Consider the following 20,080-nt stretch of genomic DNA (forward strand, 5'->3'; position numbering starts at 1 on the left):
ATAAAAGATTTTGGCCTTTTCTCCCTCTCAGAATCTCCTGCTGTTGCGTTCGGACCTAGCTGCTCCAGCCTCCGGCACACGTCCCATTCTACCAGCATGTGAGCAGCAGCAGAGAAAAAATAATTACATATTGTCTTGCCCCACTTTTTTGAGGCGAGCAAAAAATTTTAATTTGTACCATGAGGGAAATCGTGCACATCCAGGCAGGCCAGTGTGGCAACCAGATCGGTGCCAAGTTCTGGGAGGTGATCAGTGATGAACATGGCATTGACCCCACTGGCACCTACCACGGGGATAGCAACCTGCAACTGGATCGCATCTCCGTGTATTACAATGAAGCCACAGGTGGAAAATAAGTTCTTCGTGCTATCTTGGTGGATCTAGAACCTGGTACCATGGACTCTGTTCGCTCAGGTCCTTTTGGCCAGATCTTTAGACCAGACAACTTTGTTTTTGGTCAGTCTGGGGCAGGCAACAACTGGGTCAAGGGCCACTATACAGAGGGGACCGAGCTGGTTGACTCAGTCCTGGATGTGGTGCGGAAGGAGGCTGAAAGCTGTGACTGCCTGCAGGGCTTCCAGCTGACCCACTCACTGGGTGGGGGCACAGGCTCTGGAATGGGCACCTTACTCATCAGCAAGATCCGTGAAGAGTATCCTGACTGCATCAGGAACACTTTCAGTGTGGTACCTTCACCCAAAGTGTCTGACACTGTGGTTGAGCCCTACAATGCCACCCTCACTGTCCATCAGTTGGTAGAGAACACTGATGAGACCTCTGCATTGATAACGAGGCCCTTTACGATATCTGCTTCCGTACCCTCAAGTTGACCATGCCAACGTATGGGGACCTGAACCGCCTGTCTCAGCCACCATGAGTGGTGTTACCACCTGCCTCCGTTTCCCTGGTCAGCTCAATGCTGATCTCCGCAAGCTGGTAGTCAATATGGTCCCCTTCCCACGCCTCCACTTCTTCATGCCTGGCTTTGCCCCTCTAACCAGCCATGGAAGCCAACAGTATCAGGCCCTCACTGTACCTGAACTCACCCAGCAGGTATCTGATGCCAAGAACATGATGGCTGCCTTGACCCCCGCCATGGTCATTACCTCACCATGGCTGCTGTCTTTCGTGGGCGAATGTCCATGAAGGAGGTGGACGAGCAGATGCTCAACGTACAAAACAAGAATAGCAGCTACTTTGTGGAGTGGATCCCCAACAATGTTAAGACAGCTGTCTGCAACATCCCACCTCATGGCCTGAAGATGGCAGTCACCTTCATTGGCAAGAGTACGGCCATCCAGGAGCTGTTCAAGCGCATCTCAGAGCAGTTCACAGCCATGTTCCACCGGAAGGCCTTCCTGCACTGGTACATGGGTGAAGGCATGGACGAGATGGAGTTCACTGAGGCTGAGAGCAACATGAATGACCTGGTCTCCGAGTACCAGCAGTACCAGGACGCCGCCGCCGAAGAGGAGGAGGATTTCAGTGAGGAGGCAGAAGAGGAGGCTTAAGGCCACGCCCATCACTCAGGCTTCTCAGTTCCCTTAGCCTTATTCAACTAGCCTTTTCCTCTCCCTCAGAATTTGCATCTTCTGCCACTTTTTTCTTTTAGGGGTGTTCTAGAACAGTGCCTGGCACATAATAGGCACCCAATAAACATTTGTTGCTTGTTAAAAAAAAAAAAAGATCTTGAATGAGACAGGGAAGGAATGAAGGCTAGTCTTGCTGAAATGAACAAAAACACATACAAAAGAAGTGGTGAGAGAAGGAAAACCAGGGATCGAGTCAGCAAATCAGAACATAGGGAGAGAACAGTCAACCAGTGCAGAAAGAGGAAACAAAAAGTGAGGAATATGAGGAAAGGCTCAGAAACCTCTGGGACAGCTATAAGCAAACAAACATACAAATTACAGGGTTGCCAGAAGGTGAAGAAGAAGAACTAGAAATTGAAAAATTATGTGAAAAAATAATAAAGCTGAACTTCCCTAACTTGGGGAAGGAAATAGACTTACAGGTCCAGGAAGCACAGAGAGTTCCAGATAAACTGGACCCAGGGAGAACCACATCACGACACATTATAATCAAAATGTCAAAAATTAAAGATAGAGAATCTTAAAAGCAGCAAGAGAGAAGAAGAGAATTATGTACAAAGGGGTCCCAATTAGACTATCAGCTGATTTCTCAAAGGAGACTCTGCAGGCAAGAAGGGACTGGCAAGAAATATTCAAAGTAATGAAAAGCAAAAACCTACAACCACGAATACTCTATCCAGTGAAATTGTCATTCAGAATAGAAGGGCAGAGAAAGTTCTTCCAGGACAAAGTAAAACTGAAAGAGTTCATCAGATCCAACTCACTTTTATATGAGATGTTAAAGGGACTTGTTTAGAAGAAGGATCAAAACTATGAACATGAAAACAAAATCACAACAACCAACAACAGAAGCTAGGGAATTGAAACAAAGGCAAACTAAATAGGCAATGAGAGTGGGAAAAGAATTATAGTATGGGGAACATATTGGGGGGAGGTCAGCTGAGGGAAGTGAGGAAAGGGAGGGAGATGATGCAGGAATTAAGAAGCATAGTAGGAGGGAGTGGAGTAGACAGGAAGATGTTGGGAAGAACTATATGCACAACCAATGGGCATGGACTAAGGGGGGAGGGCAACTGGGAGGGGGGTCTCTGGGTGGAGGGGAACAGAGGGAAAAGAAATCGGGACAATTCTAACAGCATAATCAATAAAACATATTTTTTAAAAAAGGGTGAGGGAAGGAGAAGGAGGGTGGGACATGTGTAGTAAACCTAGCACAAGTGGTCTCAAAAACATTTTATTTCAAGGAAGAAGGTACAGCATGTGCATCTTTCTGCCTTTTGTGCCAGCTGAGCCCAGTGGAGAAGCACCTGTGAGTAGAAGGTGCCCTCGGTGTGTCCAGGCTCCATCAGCTCCCTTAGCTGCTTAGAAGTGGTCTTTTCCTCAAGTCTGTCTTTGCTATCCTTGCCTCTTGAAACAACAGAAACCAAAGCCAGTTGATCTAAAACCCACAATGCAGCCCTGGCAGTGACAGGTGCCTCCCAGCCCTCTTTGTCCCAGTGGACTTCTTTTTTAAACATCCAACTCAGATCCAATATTGAACTTTTCTTCACAAATCAGACCTTCACTCTGGACTGATGCGGTAATCACGACTGGTTCCTTTATTTGCAGCCATGGGTGCCGCCTTGATGCATATACGCTCTTTTTTGGTCTCCCAGAAATTTGCTAGTTCCTTCAAGTCAGGAGCCACATTCCAGTAGCCACAGAATCCAAGATATATATCCTTCTCTCCCCTCCTTTCTTTCCCCTAAAAACAAAACAAGACTCATCTCTCACAGTACACTCTCACACAGAATTCTTTTAAGTAAATAAGGTTTAGCACAATCTGAATTCAGAGCACAATTTTTTCTGGTCTTGTTAAATATTAAGAGGACAACACACCTAAGGGAAGGGCCTGCTCTTCGCAACTGTCCCCAGGTCTCTTGTCTGAGACTCCAGTCTCAAAGAGATGGAAGGAGCCCAAATGAGCAGAAGTAGCATGGGATAAAAATGTCATGTGTTCAGACGTGACTCCAGGTGGATGAATTCAACTACATAAAAATAACTTTCGTGTGGCAGAAAAATAGGTTAAAAAAATAAATGACCCAAGTGGGAAGAAAACATTTTTAACTCATCATAGATAAAGGGCTCACCTCCCTAATTAATGGAGCTCACAGCAGTGAAGAAAAAGGGTTTAAAAGGATGGCATTAAAGAGCCATGAACATGACTCCTTTACAGATATAAGCGTGGAGAGAAGATCTCCCTTAGCTCACTAGTGAAGAAACAAGGTGTTATAACTGGTGCAAAGGAGGATACCAAGAACACCACACACTTAGAAAACAAGGAATTCTGAAAGGAATTTACAAGAAGATGTGAAACAGGACTGTCACAGGGCAATAATCATATGTGTTCTTGGGCAAGAGTCATTAGTGTTATCAGCTTTGTACAATTAAAAAATTATAGAGTAGCTCAAGGACAATGAAAGGCAGAGAGAACCTGGATAGGTGAGTTGATAGGACATCCAATAATCTTTTTTGCCCTTTTAAAGATCTGTCACAGTATTTCCTGACAAGCTCAACAACCCAGTAGTTAAAGGAACATAAACAATTCACAGAAAGAGAAATACAAATGGCTTTCTGAAATACTTTTTTAATATTCAACCTTACTTATAAGAGAAATGCAAATTAAAACCAATGCTTTGTGTTGGTGAGGTGCTGCTGTTGAACGTGAGAGGTGAACAAGAAACCCTCCTGTGGTTTCTGTGCAAATCACAGCTGCAGTCACTCTGTGACTCATCCTCCCCAGGGCCAGAAATCCATCCGGCAGAGATGCTTGCCCACATAGGAAATAAACTATTTTTGTTGGAACAAAATGTGATTGTTTACAATAGCAGAAGACTGGAAAAGGCACAGTGTGCATTGACGACAACAGACTGCAGTGCACCGAGCTGGGAGACCACACTGCTTTATAAAGACATAGATCTCTAAGACAAACTTGAGAAAAAACAAGGCGCAGAATGCACAGTATACCACCCTTTAGATTAGAATGAAGTGATGGTAGAAGTACAGATTCATAATTGGCTTCTATTCACGTAAAGAAACCCAGAAAAGACAGACCAGAAATTAGGATACATTGTTACCTGCCATGGGCTCTGGGGAACCGACGACGAGGACAAGATTGGGAGCAAGACTTCCCAATGAATACCTCTTGATTAATTTCCATATTTGGACCATGTAATTGGATTTCCCATTCAGAACATTACATTTTTTTCAGAAATGATGATTTGGGTTTTCCTGGCAAGGCAGGCAGGTAACAGGGACACACTTTTCTTTTCCCTTCTCAAAATTGAATCATCACTAACCAAGAGGTCTTGATGCCTTCACACATACCATACCAGTACTTTCTTGCTTTCTAGCCTTATTTCCTTAACTAGGTTGTTGTCCTCTGTGCTTTTGTGCCCCTGGCACTTACCATACCCCTAGTTTAGTGCTTTAAACACAGAAGTCCTGAAGTGCCCTGAGACCGACTTGTCCTTATCTGAACATAGGCTGTCACCCCATGGTTGGGTTGGACTGAGGGTGTAAACAGAGGAGGTGAAGGGGAGAAGGCGCTTGCTGTAGAAAATGATCCCCACAGGTCATCCTTTTATATGATTAAACAAAATATTAATGTGACGATACCTGAATAATGACTTGAACTTTAAACAGACCAAATAGAGTGTTTAATTATTCAGGCCATAAAGGATCATAGGGTCTCTTTAAATACAGGGTGTTGCAAAAAAAATGTATCCACCCTTTCATTTTTATTGTTTCAGATTTAACCATTGAGAAATAATGGCTGAAACCAGATCACGTTTTGAACAAAGGAAGTTTACTTCGAAGTGCTACTGGAAGTACACAAACGCGGTAGAAGTGCAGACACAGGACTGATGGTGAGGTGCGGCTTATCCGCGCATGGATTACTTGGCCCTCTTTTTCCCAGGTACTGTAATTGGTGCCACTTACTTGAATTTACTGCAGGAATCAGCCATGCCATGTATTCATGAAGATTTTCAAGATGAGGACTTTTATTTTCCACAAGAGGGAGCGTCTCCACATTACCATTGTGATGGAAGGGCCTGTCTTAATGAGAACCTGCCAAACGGATGGATCGGGCAAAGAGGTCCTGTAGATCACCCTGCGCGTTCACCAGACCTCACGCCACTAGACTTTTTCCTCTGGGGATTTCTCAAGAATAACGTTTATGCTAAAAACTCTGAAACCATTGATGAATTACGAGTAGGCAATGAAAGAGAATGTGCCCAAATACCAAGTGAAATGATTCTTGATGTTTGTGATTCCATTGCTTCACATTGCCAGCAATGTCTAGACCAGAATGGTCATCAAGTTTGAAAACAGGTGCTAAGTATAAAAAAGTACATTTATATAGTTTATGGTAAACATTGAAAGGGAACTGTATGCTAATACAGACTTTATAATCATTAAAATTGTGGGTACATTTTTTTGCGACACCCTGTAGTTTCTTCTGAAGTGCTTCTCCACAGCCCCTTTACCACCTCCAGGAACCGCAGGGCGGGCAGCACACTTTCACCTGTTTTTGCCATCTGTGAACCCAGAAATAATGGTCTAGGTTATGCTACCTCATGTAGCCCTTGACACACCCTCAACAGCTAGGAGCTACTCTGGACGATGAGGACATTTGTCCTTGAGAATTCAGGCTTGTTTTGCACTCATCAAGAGATTCCACAGGACAGGTACCCCAGGTTCTGCCTTGGACCCTTCTGACGTTACCCCCTCCCGCAGGGCCACCGAAGCCGTCAGCAGCAAAGCTGGTCTAAGCTTGGTCAGGGCAGGTTTACCTGCCACTGCTCAGCGAGTCTGAGGAGCAGCAGCAGCACAAACACGGGTCAGTGACTCACCAATGGTCCCTCAGCAAGATGAGTAGGCGCCTCCAGCCCCTTGCAAACATGATCCCGCAGCCAGTGGGGGTTGGGGTGGGGGCAGTGCTAGGCTCCTCCCGGCCTCTGCATCACATGCTCCTTCTCCGTCACCCGGATCTCCAGAAGTGCTGGCTCTGATGACTTGCTCCTGAGGTTTAGCTAGAGAAGAAGTGCCAGGATCTATTAGTCTAGGTGGCCATCCACCCCCTGTGGCCCATCACATTTCCCTCCCCTGTCCCTTCCTGAGCACGCGATGGCTGATACACTGGACAGGCTCCAATCTCTGGGTTCATGAATCTCATCAATTATTCCTAACTCCTTCCCCCTTTCTCCTTGTCATCCTTTACCCTCTTTCCGGTATTTCCAGTCATTTATAAAATGGCAGGCCTATTTGGGCCCCAATGTGGTTATTAGTATACCTCTGGCCCACAGGCCTGAGTGGCTATCAGGATGCACTGGCATCTTCTGTATTATGAAAAAAAGCATGTTCATCATGTTCCCAGAAATGTCTATTACCTACCCGTTCTATCATTTTCTCTCAGGAGGGCCTTGGCCCTCTGGTCATGGCAGCCCTTGGTGACACATACCTGTGAGAAGGTCCTCCACTCGGCAAGTGTTAAACGAATGCTGGCTCTGTGCCTGGTGCCCAGGCAGGCACACAAGAGAGCACACCCTCTTCTCCCGCAGGGAAGCGAATGGTGAAGAGGCGGTGAATGCACAGCAGGACTGGAGCAGGGAACAAGGCAGTGTGAGGAGCGGTGCACCAAGATGCCAGGGAGGATTATTGAGACATTGAAGGGACCAGCCAACCAAACTACTATGGACTGTGTCCCCAGAACTCAGCACTGTGCTGGAGGACGTAGAGCATGGCATCACAGGAGAAAATGCCACACTCGCACCGAGACATGTGTCTGCACACACACACCAGGAAGGGTGGATGCTGGGCCAGCTCTCTTGGTCACCTTGTTTATATTCGACCAGTCAATGCTGGGCCATCACCTGAGACACTGGGGCCTTCCTTGCCATAGTCTGTGTGACTTGATGCAGCCAGGTTGGCCTCCTCCCAGCCAACCCCTGCCGTATACCCAAAGCATCATCACCCAACAAGCATGGGGTTGTCTTAAACAGAAGCTGTGGGTTGGGGGAATGAGTGGACTTCTAAGACAGGGACTTAGATTAAGTCTGGTGATCTGTGTGCAGATTTGAGTTCTACAGATTTTCATGTGTATAAAACTTATCTTTTATAACCTTTAGGCTGAAGGCTGGTTAACCTGCTATTGCTTTCTAAAACATAAGCCATAAGAATTCTCAGATCTTTCTTGAGCAAAAGATACAGCTTTTGCTTGTCAAATGAACAAAGGTAATTTGGGTTGGAATAGTCAGCCAGGCCTGCAAAGGCTGCCTGCAGATAGTTGGTAGGAAGTGTTTGCACGTAGGACTCATGTTTACTCTTTGTCCCAAAATTTAACCAATAATCTACACTTGCAGCAAAATGTGAACAAATATATTTAGATATATTTAGAAGAATTTAAAAAACATTTCACAAAACATTTGTTGCCATAGGAATTTTTTAGCAATAAATGCCCACATCAAATTTAAACATCGTTCAACGCCTGATTATCTGTACTAAGAAGTAATGCAACAAATTATGTAAACAGAGTCATATACATTTCCCATTTTCTTGTAGGAATCACTTCCTTCCTAGGACTGAAGCTGTTCCAGACAGTTTGCCAGGAGACCAATTAAGAAACTGCTATTTTCAGAGCAACAAAAATAAAAGCTTTTATTTGTTCATTTGAATATAAAACAGGCGTTATCACAGATGTACAAAGCTTACTGGTGGTTTAACATACGAGAAGGTTGCTGTCCTTTGCACATAAAAATTTTGTTTGAAACCGTGATTGGTTGAGTACATGAATTTCTCTAACCAGTCACCACACTCTATGAAATAACGCTGCTAACATTCAACTGATAAAAGGGACGGTTTCCCAGGGGTAAAGTGTCAAGCAGGGTTCAATATATATAATAAACAAGCACCATGAGGAAGCCGCCCTGGTGGGTTAGGTCTGTGTTTCAATGTTCGTTGTGTACCCTCCTCCTTTGTGCAAGCTGATCACACGGTTTTGTCTGACTTCAAAAGCACAAGGTCACAAGACAAACGTTTGTTACATTCCCATGAGTGATTTATCTACAGTTCAATTTCTAATACAGAGCGATCCTTCTTTATTGCTGAAACAGTGGTACTTAAGTGCCTCCTTTCCTTTTTCTTGCACAACAGAGCCTCAACCCCAGCCCCCAACCCTTTGGACTTCAACTAACACCAGATGTGACACTAACCACTTTCACAACCTCACCGCCTGGCCTGGGAAGCTGACGTGGGGAAGGTGAGGGTCATGTTTGGAGTGACACACGACTTAATGCTTCCAACTTCTGCTGGGGCTCCCAAGTTATCCCGCCATGAAGTGTCCCACTCAGTGTTCCACATGAAACCTGAAACCCCCTTCCCTTAAATGAGGTGGGTGAGGGTACGAAAATGTCTTTTTTCTGTGTGTGGTGGGTGGGGTTTTCCCTGTAGGAAGCAAAAGACTAGAAATGTGTATCTGAAGCATGTAGAGAAATATTCACACATAGCAATGAAGTCAAACAATATTGGAAAAGCCAAATGATTTGTGGTGATGGAAGGATGCATCCCACATGCAGACAAATTTTTAAAAAGATGCCACTTAAATTTTTAGAAAACAATTAGCCTTGGATCTCAGAAGTCAAACAAAACTCTTTTAGCAAAGGGCTTACTGCTGGCGCATACAACAAAGGCAGATAAAGACATCGCCTATGTGAAATTAAAAGAGAATCTAAATTTTGCCCAGCAACAATCTTAGTCATGCACATCTAGCAACGAGAGCCACTGCAGGGCCATCCTGGGGCAAATAGCAAGGAAGACACACTTGCTTGGGTGGCTGATACCTCCTCTTGGCTGGACCTGACGGGTCGATTCAATCAAGGAGTGTACGGGATGAGCCCTGGGAATGAGAAGACCTGGGAGGCAGCAGCGAGAGACTGACATCAGAAATGTGTGATCCACAGGTGGCAACATGAAGGCAGCTGTGAGACTTTCTCGCTCTAGCCACGGTGCGGGGGGCAGTCCCGGGCAGCTTGTACGGGGTCCCTGTGGGTTTTGCTCACGCAGGCTGGGGAACCCCTGAGAGCTGGCTGAAGTGACGATCTTCTTTGTGAGTCTTTTCCCTTAAAGCTGTTCTGAACACTGTCCACTCCACACAGTGGTCGTCTGTGGGGAATCAATGCCACCGGGTGCCAATGACCTCAGGACAGCATTCCTTTCCATACCAAGGACCAAAAAAAGGTGACACTAACAAAAATGATGAAAAACATTGTGCAACGAATTCTTGCAGCTCAGAGAACAGTGCCGTTGGCTGCCTGCCTCCCGAGCGCGCTCAGGGCCGTGAGCACATCTCGGTCACAGCGTCCAGTGTCACCCCTGCAGCAGAGGAAAACACAGGCACGGCTCACCTCACATCCCTTCACCATCTTTGAGATAATTTTCAGTGATTTCACTTGCTGGTCTCTGGTTCTAGAAGAAACGCTTAGACTGGGCTCCTGGCAATCTGATTGCTCCCATCAGCAAAGCGGATATGAGAGAATCTCTCTTATCTACAGTACAGTGGAGGGGACACCATGCAAGTGACAGGTTCTGCATTTTAAACTTTAAAATCTCCTTTGTTCATTAGTGAATTTATGTTTCATATATATATATTTGTTGTGAGACTATCCACGCAAGATAATACAACACTTTTTTTATATTAGCAAACATTACAAGACTTTAATATTCTTGAATGTTTTTTCTCTTTTATACTTCTAAAGAGATCAAAATAAATTAAACGTTTTTGTACATAATTACATCTGAAGAAGTTAACTTATTTTATCTTTTTAGTTTAGTACAAAGATATCTGCAAGATAATTGCTGAAATACACCTTATTTATAATTTCTCCTCACTCTATGCTATTGCCAAAGGCCATGTGGTAGCCTTTGTTGCTTCAGCACATTTCTGACAAAGAAGCTGCTAAAATCTAATCGGAAGGTGCTATTTGGAAGGTTTCCTCGTACCTCAACAGATTTTCCTAAAAGGATGAGCTCTAGCATGGCTTAAATTAGTAACAGGTCCATGTCATTAAGATGTCATGACACATTTAAACAGAGAAAACAATTCTTTGTCACACTACATAAATCGTTTAAAAGAACCCATCTGGAGGGCAGAATATTTTTTAATTGCTGTTTTGGCTTAACAAAATACCACATTTACGAAGAAAGCACTTATTATCCAATAACTAAAAAAAAAAAAAGTTTTGAAATGGGCTTTTTCCAACAAACTGAAGGCAGTAATGCGAGGCCCTTCTGAGCAAATGGCGGTGATAATTCACGTTTCCATTTCACCGTGCCGATCAGGACCGCTGTGGGAAGTCTCCTCCGCTCCACCGTGTGAAACAGGTTCCGTTCCGGCGAACGTCGCCCTTGAGTCTGCACGCTTTAGTGACACTGAGAAAAATGTGTACATCTCTAGAAAAGTCTGCAGGAGCCAGAGACAAGGCTACATGTTGTAGGCCACGTAGATGGGGTCCAGCTGGTCTGCCAGAAACCCGTCTCGCAGGTGCATGCGCTGCTTCTCTCCCCGGGAGTTGATGGGGATGACACCGATGTCCACCACGACCACCACCCCCACCACCAGGTAGTGCTCCTCCAGGACCACATTGGTCACCAAGGGGACCAGGTCCAAGGCTTCTTGCTCTGACCCATCAAGCTCAACCACAACCACCAACAAATTTGTCCAGGTGAACACAGCACTGGAAGAGAGAAAAAGTCATCACTGTACCACAAGGTTTTTATTTACTGATTGTTTTCAAGAAGTTCCACTTGGTTTGTTTTGAATCTGCCTGGGCACCAGCAGGCTCCGGGGTGCAGCTGCTCTGAGCCCGTGTCCTTTAGCTCATTCATTCTCGCTCCCTGATGTCATCAGCCTTTCCCACCAGCCTGTCCTCACGGGGGCTGCTGCTTGTGCTCCGTCATCTCTGCACCTGCATCACCCTGTCTGCACCTGCTGTCTGCACCTGCCATCTGCCCCCAGCGGCTGCTGAGGGCTGGTGGGTGTAGCATTAGCTCCTCCCTTCACCTGCACACCATGACCCTAAGGGTGGATTCTGTGTCCTTCCCTTGACCTTGGGCCACATGCAACCTAGACAGTGAGATGTTAGCAGAGACTGGAGAACCCTGGATGTGTGGGCTGGGCTGACTTGCCTCTGCTACAGCAGAGGGGACACCAGGGAGGACGTGAGCTGCCAGCCTGCACCCAGCTGAGCCACAGGCCCAGCCAAGCTGAGGTCAAATAGCTCAGCAGTCAACTGCAGAGATGGGGGCACAGTAATTCATTCCTGTTTAAATGACTGTAATGCAACAAGAGCTAACCTGTGTGAGGGATCATTCCTCGACAATGTCAAAGATTCACCCAGAAGTGTTTTATCTGGAATCTTCCAAAGGGAGAATCACCCAGAGTATTTAGTCTGTCCCATGTGTGGAAGGAAAATCTAGGGATTTACATTTGAAGCCACATTAATCTTACATGGCTGGACTTTTACAAAGTGGCTAAAGTTCATTGCCCCTGGTGCCCATGGTCTGCTTGGCTGCAGAAGCTGGGAGAGTCCCAGGGTGGAAGGGGGCACACGGCAGATGGGACCAGGCTCCAGGGCCCTGCAGGGGCTGCTGGCAATGGCTTTTCATGCAGACACATAGAAGGTTCTATCTCAGCTAAGAGGCAGAAAGTATTTGGGAAAACTCACTCTTTTCTAACAGTGAAAGTATGTCTATTAGGAAAAAATGCGTATTTTGTTTAGTATGACCAACGTATATGTTAAAATAAAAAGACAAAGGTAGAGAGTGTATGTAACATCTCCCCTTCTGGATCTGCACTGTGACAGTGTCTGACCCTGGCTGTGCTGGTGCTCAATGCCCCGAATTCCATCTTTGTGACAGTAAAACACTGTGTGGCCTAGGGGAGCCCACATGGTGAGCTGGTGAAATCACAGATTGTATTTTCATATATAACTGATATAATTTTTATATGTAATCAGGTATAACTTTATTATGGCATTTGAAATTGATGACCCAGCTTCAGGAATCAGGCTCATTTCAATATTGAATGGGGGAGGGCTGCCCGGGAGCTAAGGGCTGGGTGCTGGTCACCCTCCTCCATCAGAGGTTCCCCAGAGGCCAAACACGTTGAACACAGAGGACAGCTGATGAGAAGGGTAGATGTGGTCGGCTGGACTATGTGACAGAGAGGTAGTCACGTTATGTGACACGAGTGTCACCTCCTCCCTCCTTAGTCTCGCGGGCTGGAGGAGCAGCAGGGGTGGGCGAGGGAAGGCTGAGGGGAGACAGCGGCGATGGGCAGTGTGTGCCGAGCGGACCAGGGCCCATCTGCGCAGAACCACCCACATTTCTTTCCTTCTGGTGCCATGTGTGGACACAGGCCAGTGGAGGCCAAACCTATCAGGTGAGGCCACAGAGCAGGTGACAACTGCAACGTTAAGAAACTACAATCACAGACTAGAAACCCATGAGGGGCACCAGAGAGCCCACTGCCACAGCCTTTTAAGGTGGAAACAGTTCTTTTGCAATTAGGGACAAATACTGGAGGGAGGCAACACCAACCAGTCTAGATTACTGCCTTAGAAATATGAAGGTGGAATGCCATAATAAATAGGTACAGCCATGTAGATGGAAACTGAGGTAGGCCTGGCCAGTTCCTGAGGGCCAGCTTTGTGGCAGGGAGAGCAGGACGTAGCGTCTGAGCCACGGGACCTCACGTGGGTATGCAAATGCTCTGTCTCTCATCTCTTCCACCTGCCAAGTCCTCTGTGCTCAGGTGCAGTAAGTGGCAACAAACACCAGCCTGCAATCTGCTAACAAGAGGCGTGGAAGACCTCAGACCAATCCACCTCACCAGAGAAAAATGCCAAGAGATTTGGGGCATGCCTCCCCCCGGGTTCCTGACCTGAGCTGAGACCGGCTTCACCATGTCTGCCAACTCAGGGACCAAACGAGTGAACAAACCTACAGCTAAGGGTGCTGAGATACTTTTCTTTCTTAAACACCATGTCAAGGCACTGAGCAACCTGAGAAAGTGGCCACACCACAGCCCCTGCTATCAAAGCACATCAACACACCCTCCCCATCACGGCCAGCAGATGGCTGGGGAGGGAGTCCAGCCTCGGGAAGGGGAAAACCCCAAGTCTCCAAGGGCCCATCCAACTGGGGGGTCTGAGAATGGTGACCCATCACAGCTGGTTCCAGTTTAATTTGGGGAATTCTGTCCTCTCTTATCTAATGTTTTTCTACACATCACAATAACTTTTACAGTCCCCAAGTTGACAGTCACAAAAGTGTTTTCTGTGCCTGTGTATGTGCACAGTCTATTTTTTCCCTACATCATGCTTTTGTAAACTGAAGTCTAAATAAACAAACACATAGGCTCCTGGGAGACGCTAGCTAGCCATCTGCAGGCCATTCCTAGGGAATGTGCAATATACCAGCTGGACCTGTCATGTTATTAGCTCCTAAAGGTAAAGGTTTATAATCCAAAACTCAGACAGGACCCCAATGTTCCCAATGCCACAGATTTTGTCCCTACTCACCATTCTGTGACGCTCTTGTGGGCTCGAATGACGGAGGTCTCGATGTCTATGGGGTGGTACCGCATTCCACGCAGCTCCATGGCCTCGTCCAGGGCTCCCACCACGTACAGCGCATCGTGGCGCTCTGTGGAGGAAAAAGATATGTGTTAAGAGTCACCAAAACACTACTCAAGCCACTTAAAAAGAAAGATTAAAATGACCCTGAATGAGAGAGATGTAAGAGCTGTGGGGACAGCTCTCAGGACAACTCTGGGGTGGGGAGCACAATGATCCTCACACTTAGGCCTAGAGAGAGCGGTCTGGGGGCAGCTCCACCCCCACCACATCCGATCACAGCTCCTCAGCATGGCCTGGGACCTGCACACCCACAGGCCTTCATCCACCCTGTGCTCCCAAGTGATGTGGTTAGGACACAGCATGGCAGAGGGAAACCCAGTTCCCTCTGATGCCATCACATGCGGTCTTAATTTTTATTATTCCTCATCTGGATTTCTGATCATGTTCATGAACAAAGATTTCCTTAGCTCCTGGGACCATCACATTGGCTCTCATCTGTCCTGCAAACCTTGGGACAAGGGCAACCTGCAGTTGGTCCATCTTCCCTTAAAAGTAAGAGATAAGCCCTTAACCTTCAGGGCAGTAAGTACACCAGAATGACACTGAAGTCGTGATCCATGTACAGAACACCAGAACACAGATCTTTTCCCATTTAAGTCAGATGGAGTGGAGACATTTACTTGTAGCTTCTGACCATGACTATGTGGCAGGGGGCCGGGGTGGAGAGGAAGAAGGGGGTCCCCGGCCTCCCAGCCCCCAGTTCCATAGGACTGGACCTGCTGGCCTCCTGGGAGGTCTGGATCACCACCAACCTCACATCTCTGAGCTAAGCTCCTCTCAAAATTCAAACGTGATGACAAAATACTTTTGTGTTTTCCCCCTAATTTTATGCCAGCTTGGTCAGGAGGGCATAGCTGCCACCAGGCAAGGTATCTCAGGAAGCCTTGGTGACACCTAGAAATTCATGTCCTGAGTTTGGGAACCCCAAACTCCAAACAGGGCTTCAGTGTATGGGGGAACCTGCCCTTCGCCCACCTGACTGGACTCTCACCTCCATTTGCGTCTGTGAGCTCAGTTCTCCGCAGGAACCCCAAATAGCCTGTTCGCGCCCAGATGGTCTGGGTGTCTCCAAAACTTAATCTTGAGCTAAAATGATCTGACTGGAGGGACTCATCTCCATAAATAGTGAAGTAACCGCTGGCGTTGTGGGCGCTGTGCACCCAGATCTGTGAGGGAAGAACATGGCTGGGTAAGTCAACCTGAGGAAATCTCCAGGCACATCGCAAGCGTCCTTGCACTGCAAAGACAAGACGATGTCGCTCTCACTCCAGTCTCTAGGAAGACACAGATACCACCAAATTCACCAACATGCTGGCATCAGGGTGAGCCTGCAGCTAAGCAAACCAATGCACCACCTACCCTTTGAGAAGCCATTGATTGAAGGTTTTTAAAATAAGTACATCAAAAGAGCGAAGCTGTACCAGTTTCCTTGTATGTATTCAAACTTAATGATTGTTTCCAAAAAGCAATGTGGGAAAATGTTAAAAGCTTTCTGATTTATTTTTTCCCTTTCACCTGGTTTGCGTATTATTGGAAATATAATGTGGTGAAGCAACACAAAACAAAACAAACTCTAAAAGGGAAAACCTCTAATGTCAAAAAATGGGAAACAAACACCTGAGTGTGCCATTTGGGAAAACGGGAAAAAATAATGTGTTCACTCAAAGTGATGACCATGTAGGTTATGTAGAATCATGGAAAACACTAGAGGAAATCGTTAAAATGTTCATATGGCTCTATGTTATTATGTCTGTACAATGACAAAAGTTGGAGGAATCAGGGTAGTAACGACATTCTAAGCTTGGCTGGTTCCATTATCTTCTTTACACTGAAAAATGGTCAAGTTCTTTGAGGTCAGTCATGCTGTCACGTTTACACTGTCTCCCCAGCTCCCAGGACAGCACCTGGCACATAGCAGGCATGCACATGACCATGACCGGCCAAAGAGAGAACGAGGGGACGCTATCTGATACGGGCAATGGAGACTGTGCTCTGCTCTCTAACAAGATTTCCCCCTAAGATACGTTCCCACTGAGGAAACCAGAGTGACGTGGGCTCTTTCTGCCCCAGCATGCTGTTCTCAGGCCCAAGCCGAGGCCACGTGGGAGGGGCAGCACCAGCAGGAACCTCTCCACGGGCCTGAGACAGCAGCCTCTACAACCCAATTTCATTTCTGCAAATAAGTGAAACGAACTTCCTGAGTAACATCTGTATTACATTGTCATATCAGCTCTAATCTTTACTTATGCTTGAGGTCCAAGGAGGGCCGAAAAATAGCCTAAGAAGAGGAACTTTGGGTGTGAGCCACGGTGAGAACTCACCCACGATCACTTATTTACTCATTTCCCACGTGTGGCTGGGCCACCGTGTCTCTCGAGGAGCGGTGGTAGTCGTGATGTCTGTAATAAGGTGTCGGCTACAGCAGCAGGCTGTGTGCAGCTGGAGCACTCCCCAGGAGGGAAAGCTGCTGGGACTGGGCACTGATGCCCGCGGCAATGCCGTCCCTGCTGGGGAGCAGCAGCTCAACCCAGTGCTCGGAGCAGACTCGGCCTTGCAGAGGGAGCCAGAGTGAAGGACACGAGTCTGTGTGGTGCAAGGAGGCCCTATCCTGATGCCCTTCACTTCCTGGAAGAAGCGTGTCATGAGCAAAGTATAAAGTGTCTCAGTGACTTCCTGACAAAAGGATACCACTGTCATTCTCCTACCCTGCTTGCTGGCATGTGTGGATGCTGTCACGATTCTAGGTTGTGGATGACGCCCTCTGCACGTCTCTTTGTCACCTTTCTAACAAAGGTGGGCACGTGGAAAACAAGTGAAAGAACTAGGAAAAGAGGGAACACAGTCCACACAGTGTTGTTTTCTAAGTTCTTTGATGAGAACCTAACCTACTTCCTTAAGGAAGTCCCACTTTGTAATCCTGAACTTTTATGGACTCATTTAAGCGATAAAGCTTATTTCAAGTTATTTCCCAGCCAGTCAGTTGTGAAGTTCCCAATGTGACGGGAACGTGCAATGTGGTCAACGGCACTGAAGTAGTGGTCACTGGTGTCCAGAACAGGCAGTATGTGGCAGAAGAGTGGATGTGGTCACAGAGGCCACATCTGCTGGAGGACACCCCGCACTCATCTTCCCTGGGCAGACACCCTACAATTCACCTTACCCAGACAGATACCCCGTAACCACCTTACCCAGATACCCTGTACTCACCTCACCCAGGTGTGAGTCTCCCAAAGGCCCTTTTGTTTCTGGATTGGCAATTATGATCCGAACCCCTGGAAGTATCTATGTAGGAAAGAAGAACATCCTTGTCAGTAGACAGGTAGAAACTACACAGCAGTCAACCTTGATCTTGCCTTAATTCCATATGGCTTTTTTCCTTTGTGAAATCATTTAGAAAGTGGTATTGCTTTAAATCAAAATTATGTACCAGAGCATGACATAATTATAGCATAAGAGTTGCATTTCATTGTAATTACTACAATGACACAGTGATTCTTAAAATTAAGAATTTGAAAACATGATAAAGAATAGAATTTAACACAGCCTGATGCCTGCAAATGTGGATGAAAATGTGCTTCTATGGAGTTTAACTACACGGGGTGATCTGATCATAAATTTCTAAGTGGGCAGGTCTTGGTGGGCAGTCATGCCCCAGGCCTATAACTTCTTTAGGAAAAGATTTGTCTTTGCCTTAAGCAAGCCCTGCCTACTGTTCTTTTGCATCTAGGTTAATGTACCTTTGAAATAAGCATAACCACCCTGTTTTTCCTGCTGCTGCTGAAATGTGGAAATGATGGCTGGAGTTGCAGCACCCACTATAGGCCCTGAGGTGCCCTTGGGCATGTAGTCCATGAAGGGCAGAACAAGACAAAAGTGCTGGGACCCTTGGTGGCTTCATGATTTCTTTCACACGAGGGGAAAAAAAAATCTAGCTTATTGAAAGCACTATTATTTTGAGTTTCTGTGCTCATGGCCAAACCTAGTCCTGATACACTACATTCAAATAAATTTTTCAGAAAAAAATATTTTATAAAATGCAGTTCTTAAAATTTCAAAGCCCATACACTGAGGCTCATATTTATGTAGCAATGCCTATTTTTTCCTTTAATACTTACTTTTCCTGATTCCATAAGAGGCAAGCTGTGAGGGGATCCTCTTTCTACTAAACGGACTCTACAAAGAGAAACAGAAGGTATTGCTGAGTTTTTTCTGCATCGTGGTTCCCTCTGTCCACATTCTGCACGTGGCCAATGCCTGGGAGGTAGTTGGGGAACAGTAACCCTGTTGGTGTGCGGTATCTAATGCAAAGACAGTTTAGAAGTCAAAGAAAAAATGGTCCAATGGCAGAGAGCCACTGTGCCCTGATGCAAAATGGTATGAGCCACCCATCCAGGCCACAGAGAACGCAGATGAAGTCCCATTTCCCAAACCTGCGAAATAATTGGGAAAATGATTATGAATTAAACCAGGGTCATCATGTGAAGAAAAGAAAATAAGGATTAACTGCACCCCTGAAAGAGCTGCCAACCACTAGTGACAGCTTGGTCCTGAGGCACTCACAGCCCTGCCCACGACAGGCCATGGCAGGGCCTAGGTTTGCAGCAGCACAGAACCCTCGTCTACACAAAGTGCCTCTGAGCCAAGAGGAGAGGACTGGCCAATTCAGACAGCAAAGTCTCCCTTTAGAAAATAAGCGTTTTTCAATCTAAAAGATATTTAATGGTAATTTAGTCTAAAAACCTGCAGAGAAGAGTGGTGCTGGTCACAACCAGAGCTGGCTAGGTCCTTCCTAGCTGCATTATTTTTAATGTTTTATAGCCTCCATGACTGTTACACATTTCTATCACATTACTCCATGGCTGTGATACTGTTCATTAATCTAAAGACAATTCTTAGAGGAAATGAAGTGAAGGAGAAAGTGCTTGACTCCTTGAAGACTATAGAGCAAATGCTGTTAGCAGGAGGTTGGGGCACAGGGATGGGGGTGGCCAGCAGCTTTCTCTCCACCCCCACTGAGATGTGAAATTCAGCACAGGGACCCATTCCTTGCATTAGCATAAATCCTCCTCCTAAGTAATAAATGTGTGTGCATTGGGGGAGGGGGAGGCAACAAAGGAAGAACCTAAAAGTCTCAGCTGGTACATGAGGCACCTTTAAGCCTCACTGTTACCCAAGAGGTGAGGTTCCAGGGGGTCGATGACAATATTAGCATGAGGCAGACAGAGAGGTGCCGTAAAGAGGGGAGCGCTGGGGGTTTCAAGCTGGGCAGGTGTCCTCAGGGCAGCCTGTCTAAGTGCTCAGCAACTGAAAAGCTTTTATTTAGGGAAAGGATGCCCTGGCTCCCATTTGGCCTTTAATGTGGTGTCTCACATTGCTGGAGACCAAAGTGGCTGCCCCAGGGAGAGCCACTATGGGTGGGGGGAGGGGCAGGCATGGGAGGACTGACATAGTCTCTTCAGCAGGTGACTGGAGAGGAACTCCTGGAGAGGGAGGGGGTGACCTGAGTAGCAGTAACTTGATGAGGTACAAAGAACTTCTGAACATTCTGGGTCTGATGGTAACAATAAAAATCTTTGGTATCTGTCCTAAGGAAGACCTTGATGCTGATAGCAGGAGATAAAGGCTATCAAAGAAAAACCACCTACAATGTATATACCAATTAAACTGTTCCAAAATTGCGAATAGGCTTAACGATGTTAATCTTCAAAAATACAGTAACTACTGCACCAGCTGGTGTGGCTCAGTGAATTG

At 46.4% G+C, this 20,080-nt stretch overlaps 2 protein-coding genes across 4 annotated transcripts in view; one reads left to right on the forward strand and one right to left on the reverse strand.

The window, feature by feature from the left end:
- The first annotated feature begins 179 nt into the window (after positions 1 to 179).
- On the forward strand, positions 180 to 1,546 carry TUBB8 (tubulin beta 8 class VIII). The gene is given in 5 exon segments (XM_090267994.1): positions 180 to 345; positions 442 to 774; positions 777 to 857; positions 860 to 1,081; positions 1,084 to 1,546. Coding segments are annotated over 5 exon segments (1,230 nt in total). The 3' UTR covers positions 1,512 to 1,546.
- Positions 1,547 to 8,264: 6,718 nt separating this feature from the next.
- DIP2C (DIP2 acetate--CoA ligase C (putative)) overlaps positions 8,265 to 20,080 on the reverse strand; it is a 367,711-nt gene continuing 355,895 nt past the window's right edge. For all 3 annotated transcript variants that reach the window (XM_090266439.1, XM_090266438.1, XM_090266437.1), the window contains 5 exons: positions 18,445 to 18,502; positions 17,537 to 17,611; positions 15,321 to 15,495; positions 14,213 to 14,336; positions 8,265 to 11,365 (listed from right to left, as the gene is read on the reverse strand). In XM_090266439.1, the coding sequence (XP_090122565.1) occupies positions 11,113 to 11,365; positions 14,213 to 14,336; positions 15,321 to 15,495; positions 17,537 to 17,611; positions 18,445 to 18,502 (685 nt within the window). In that variant the 3' untranslated portion in view covers positions 8,265 to 11,112. The remainder of the gene's footprint in view (positions 11,366 to 14,212; positions 14,337 to 15,320; positions 15,496 to 17,536; positions 17,612 to 18,444; positions 18,503 to 20,080) is intronic.

Source organism: Furipterus horrens, unplaced genomic scaffold (genome assembly GCF_987537825.1).
Source record: "Furipterus horrens unplaced genomic scaffold, mFurHor1.1.pri manual_scaffold_2, whole genome shotgun sequence".
Classification (NCBI taxonomy): domain Eukaryota; kingdom Metazoa; phylum Chordata; class Mammalia; order Chiroptera; family Furipteridae; genus Furipterus; species Furipterus horrens.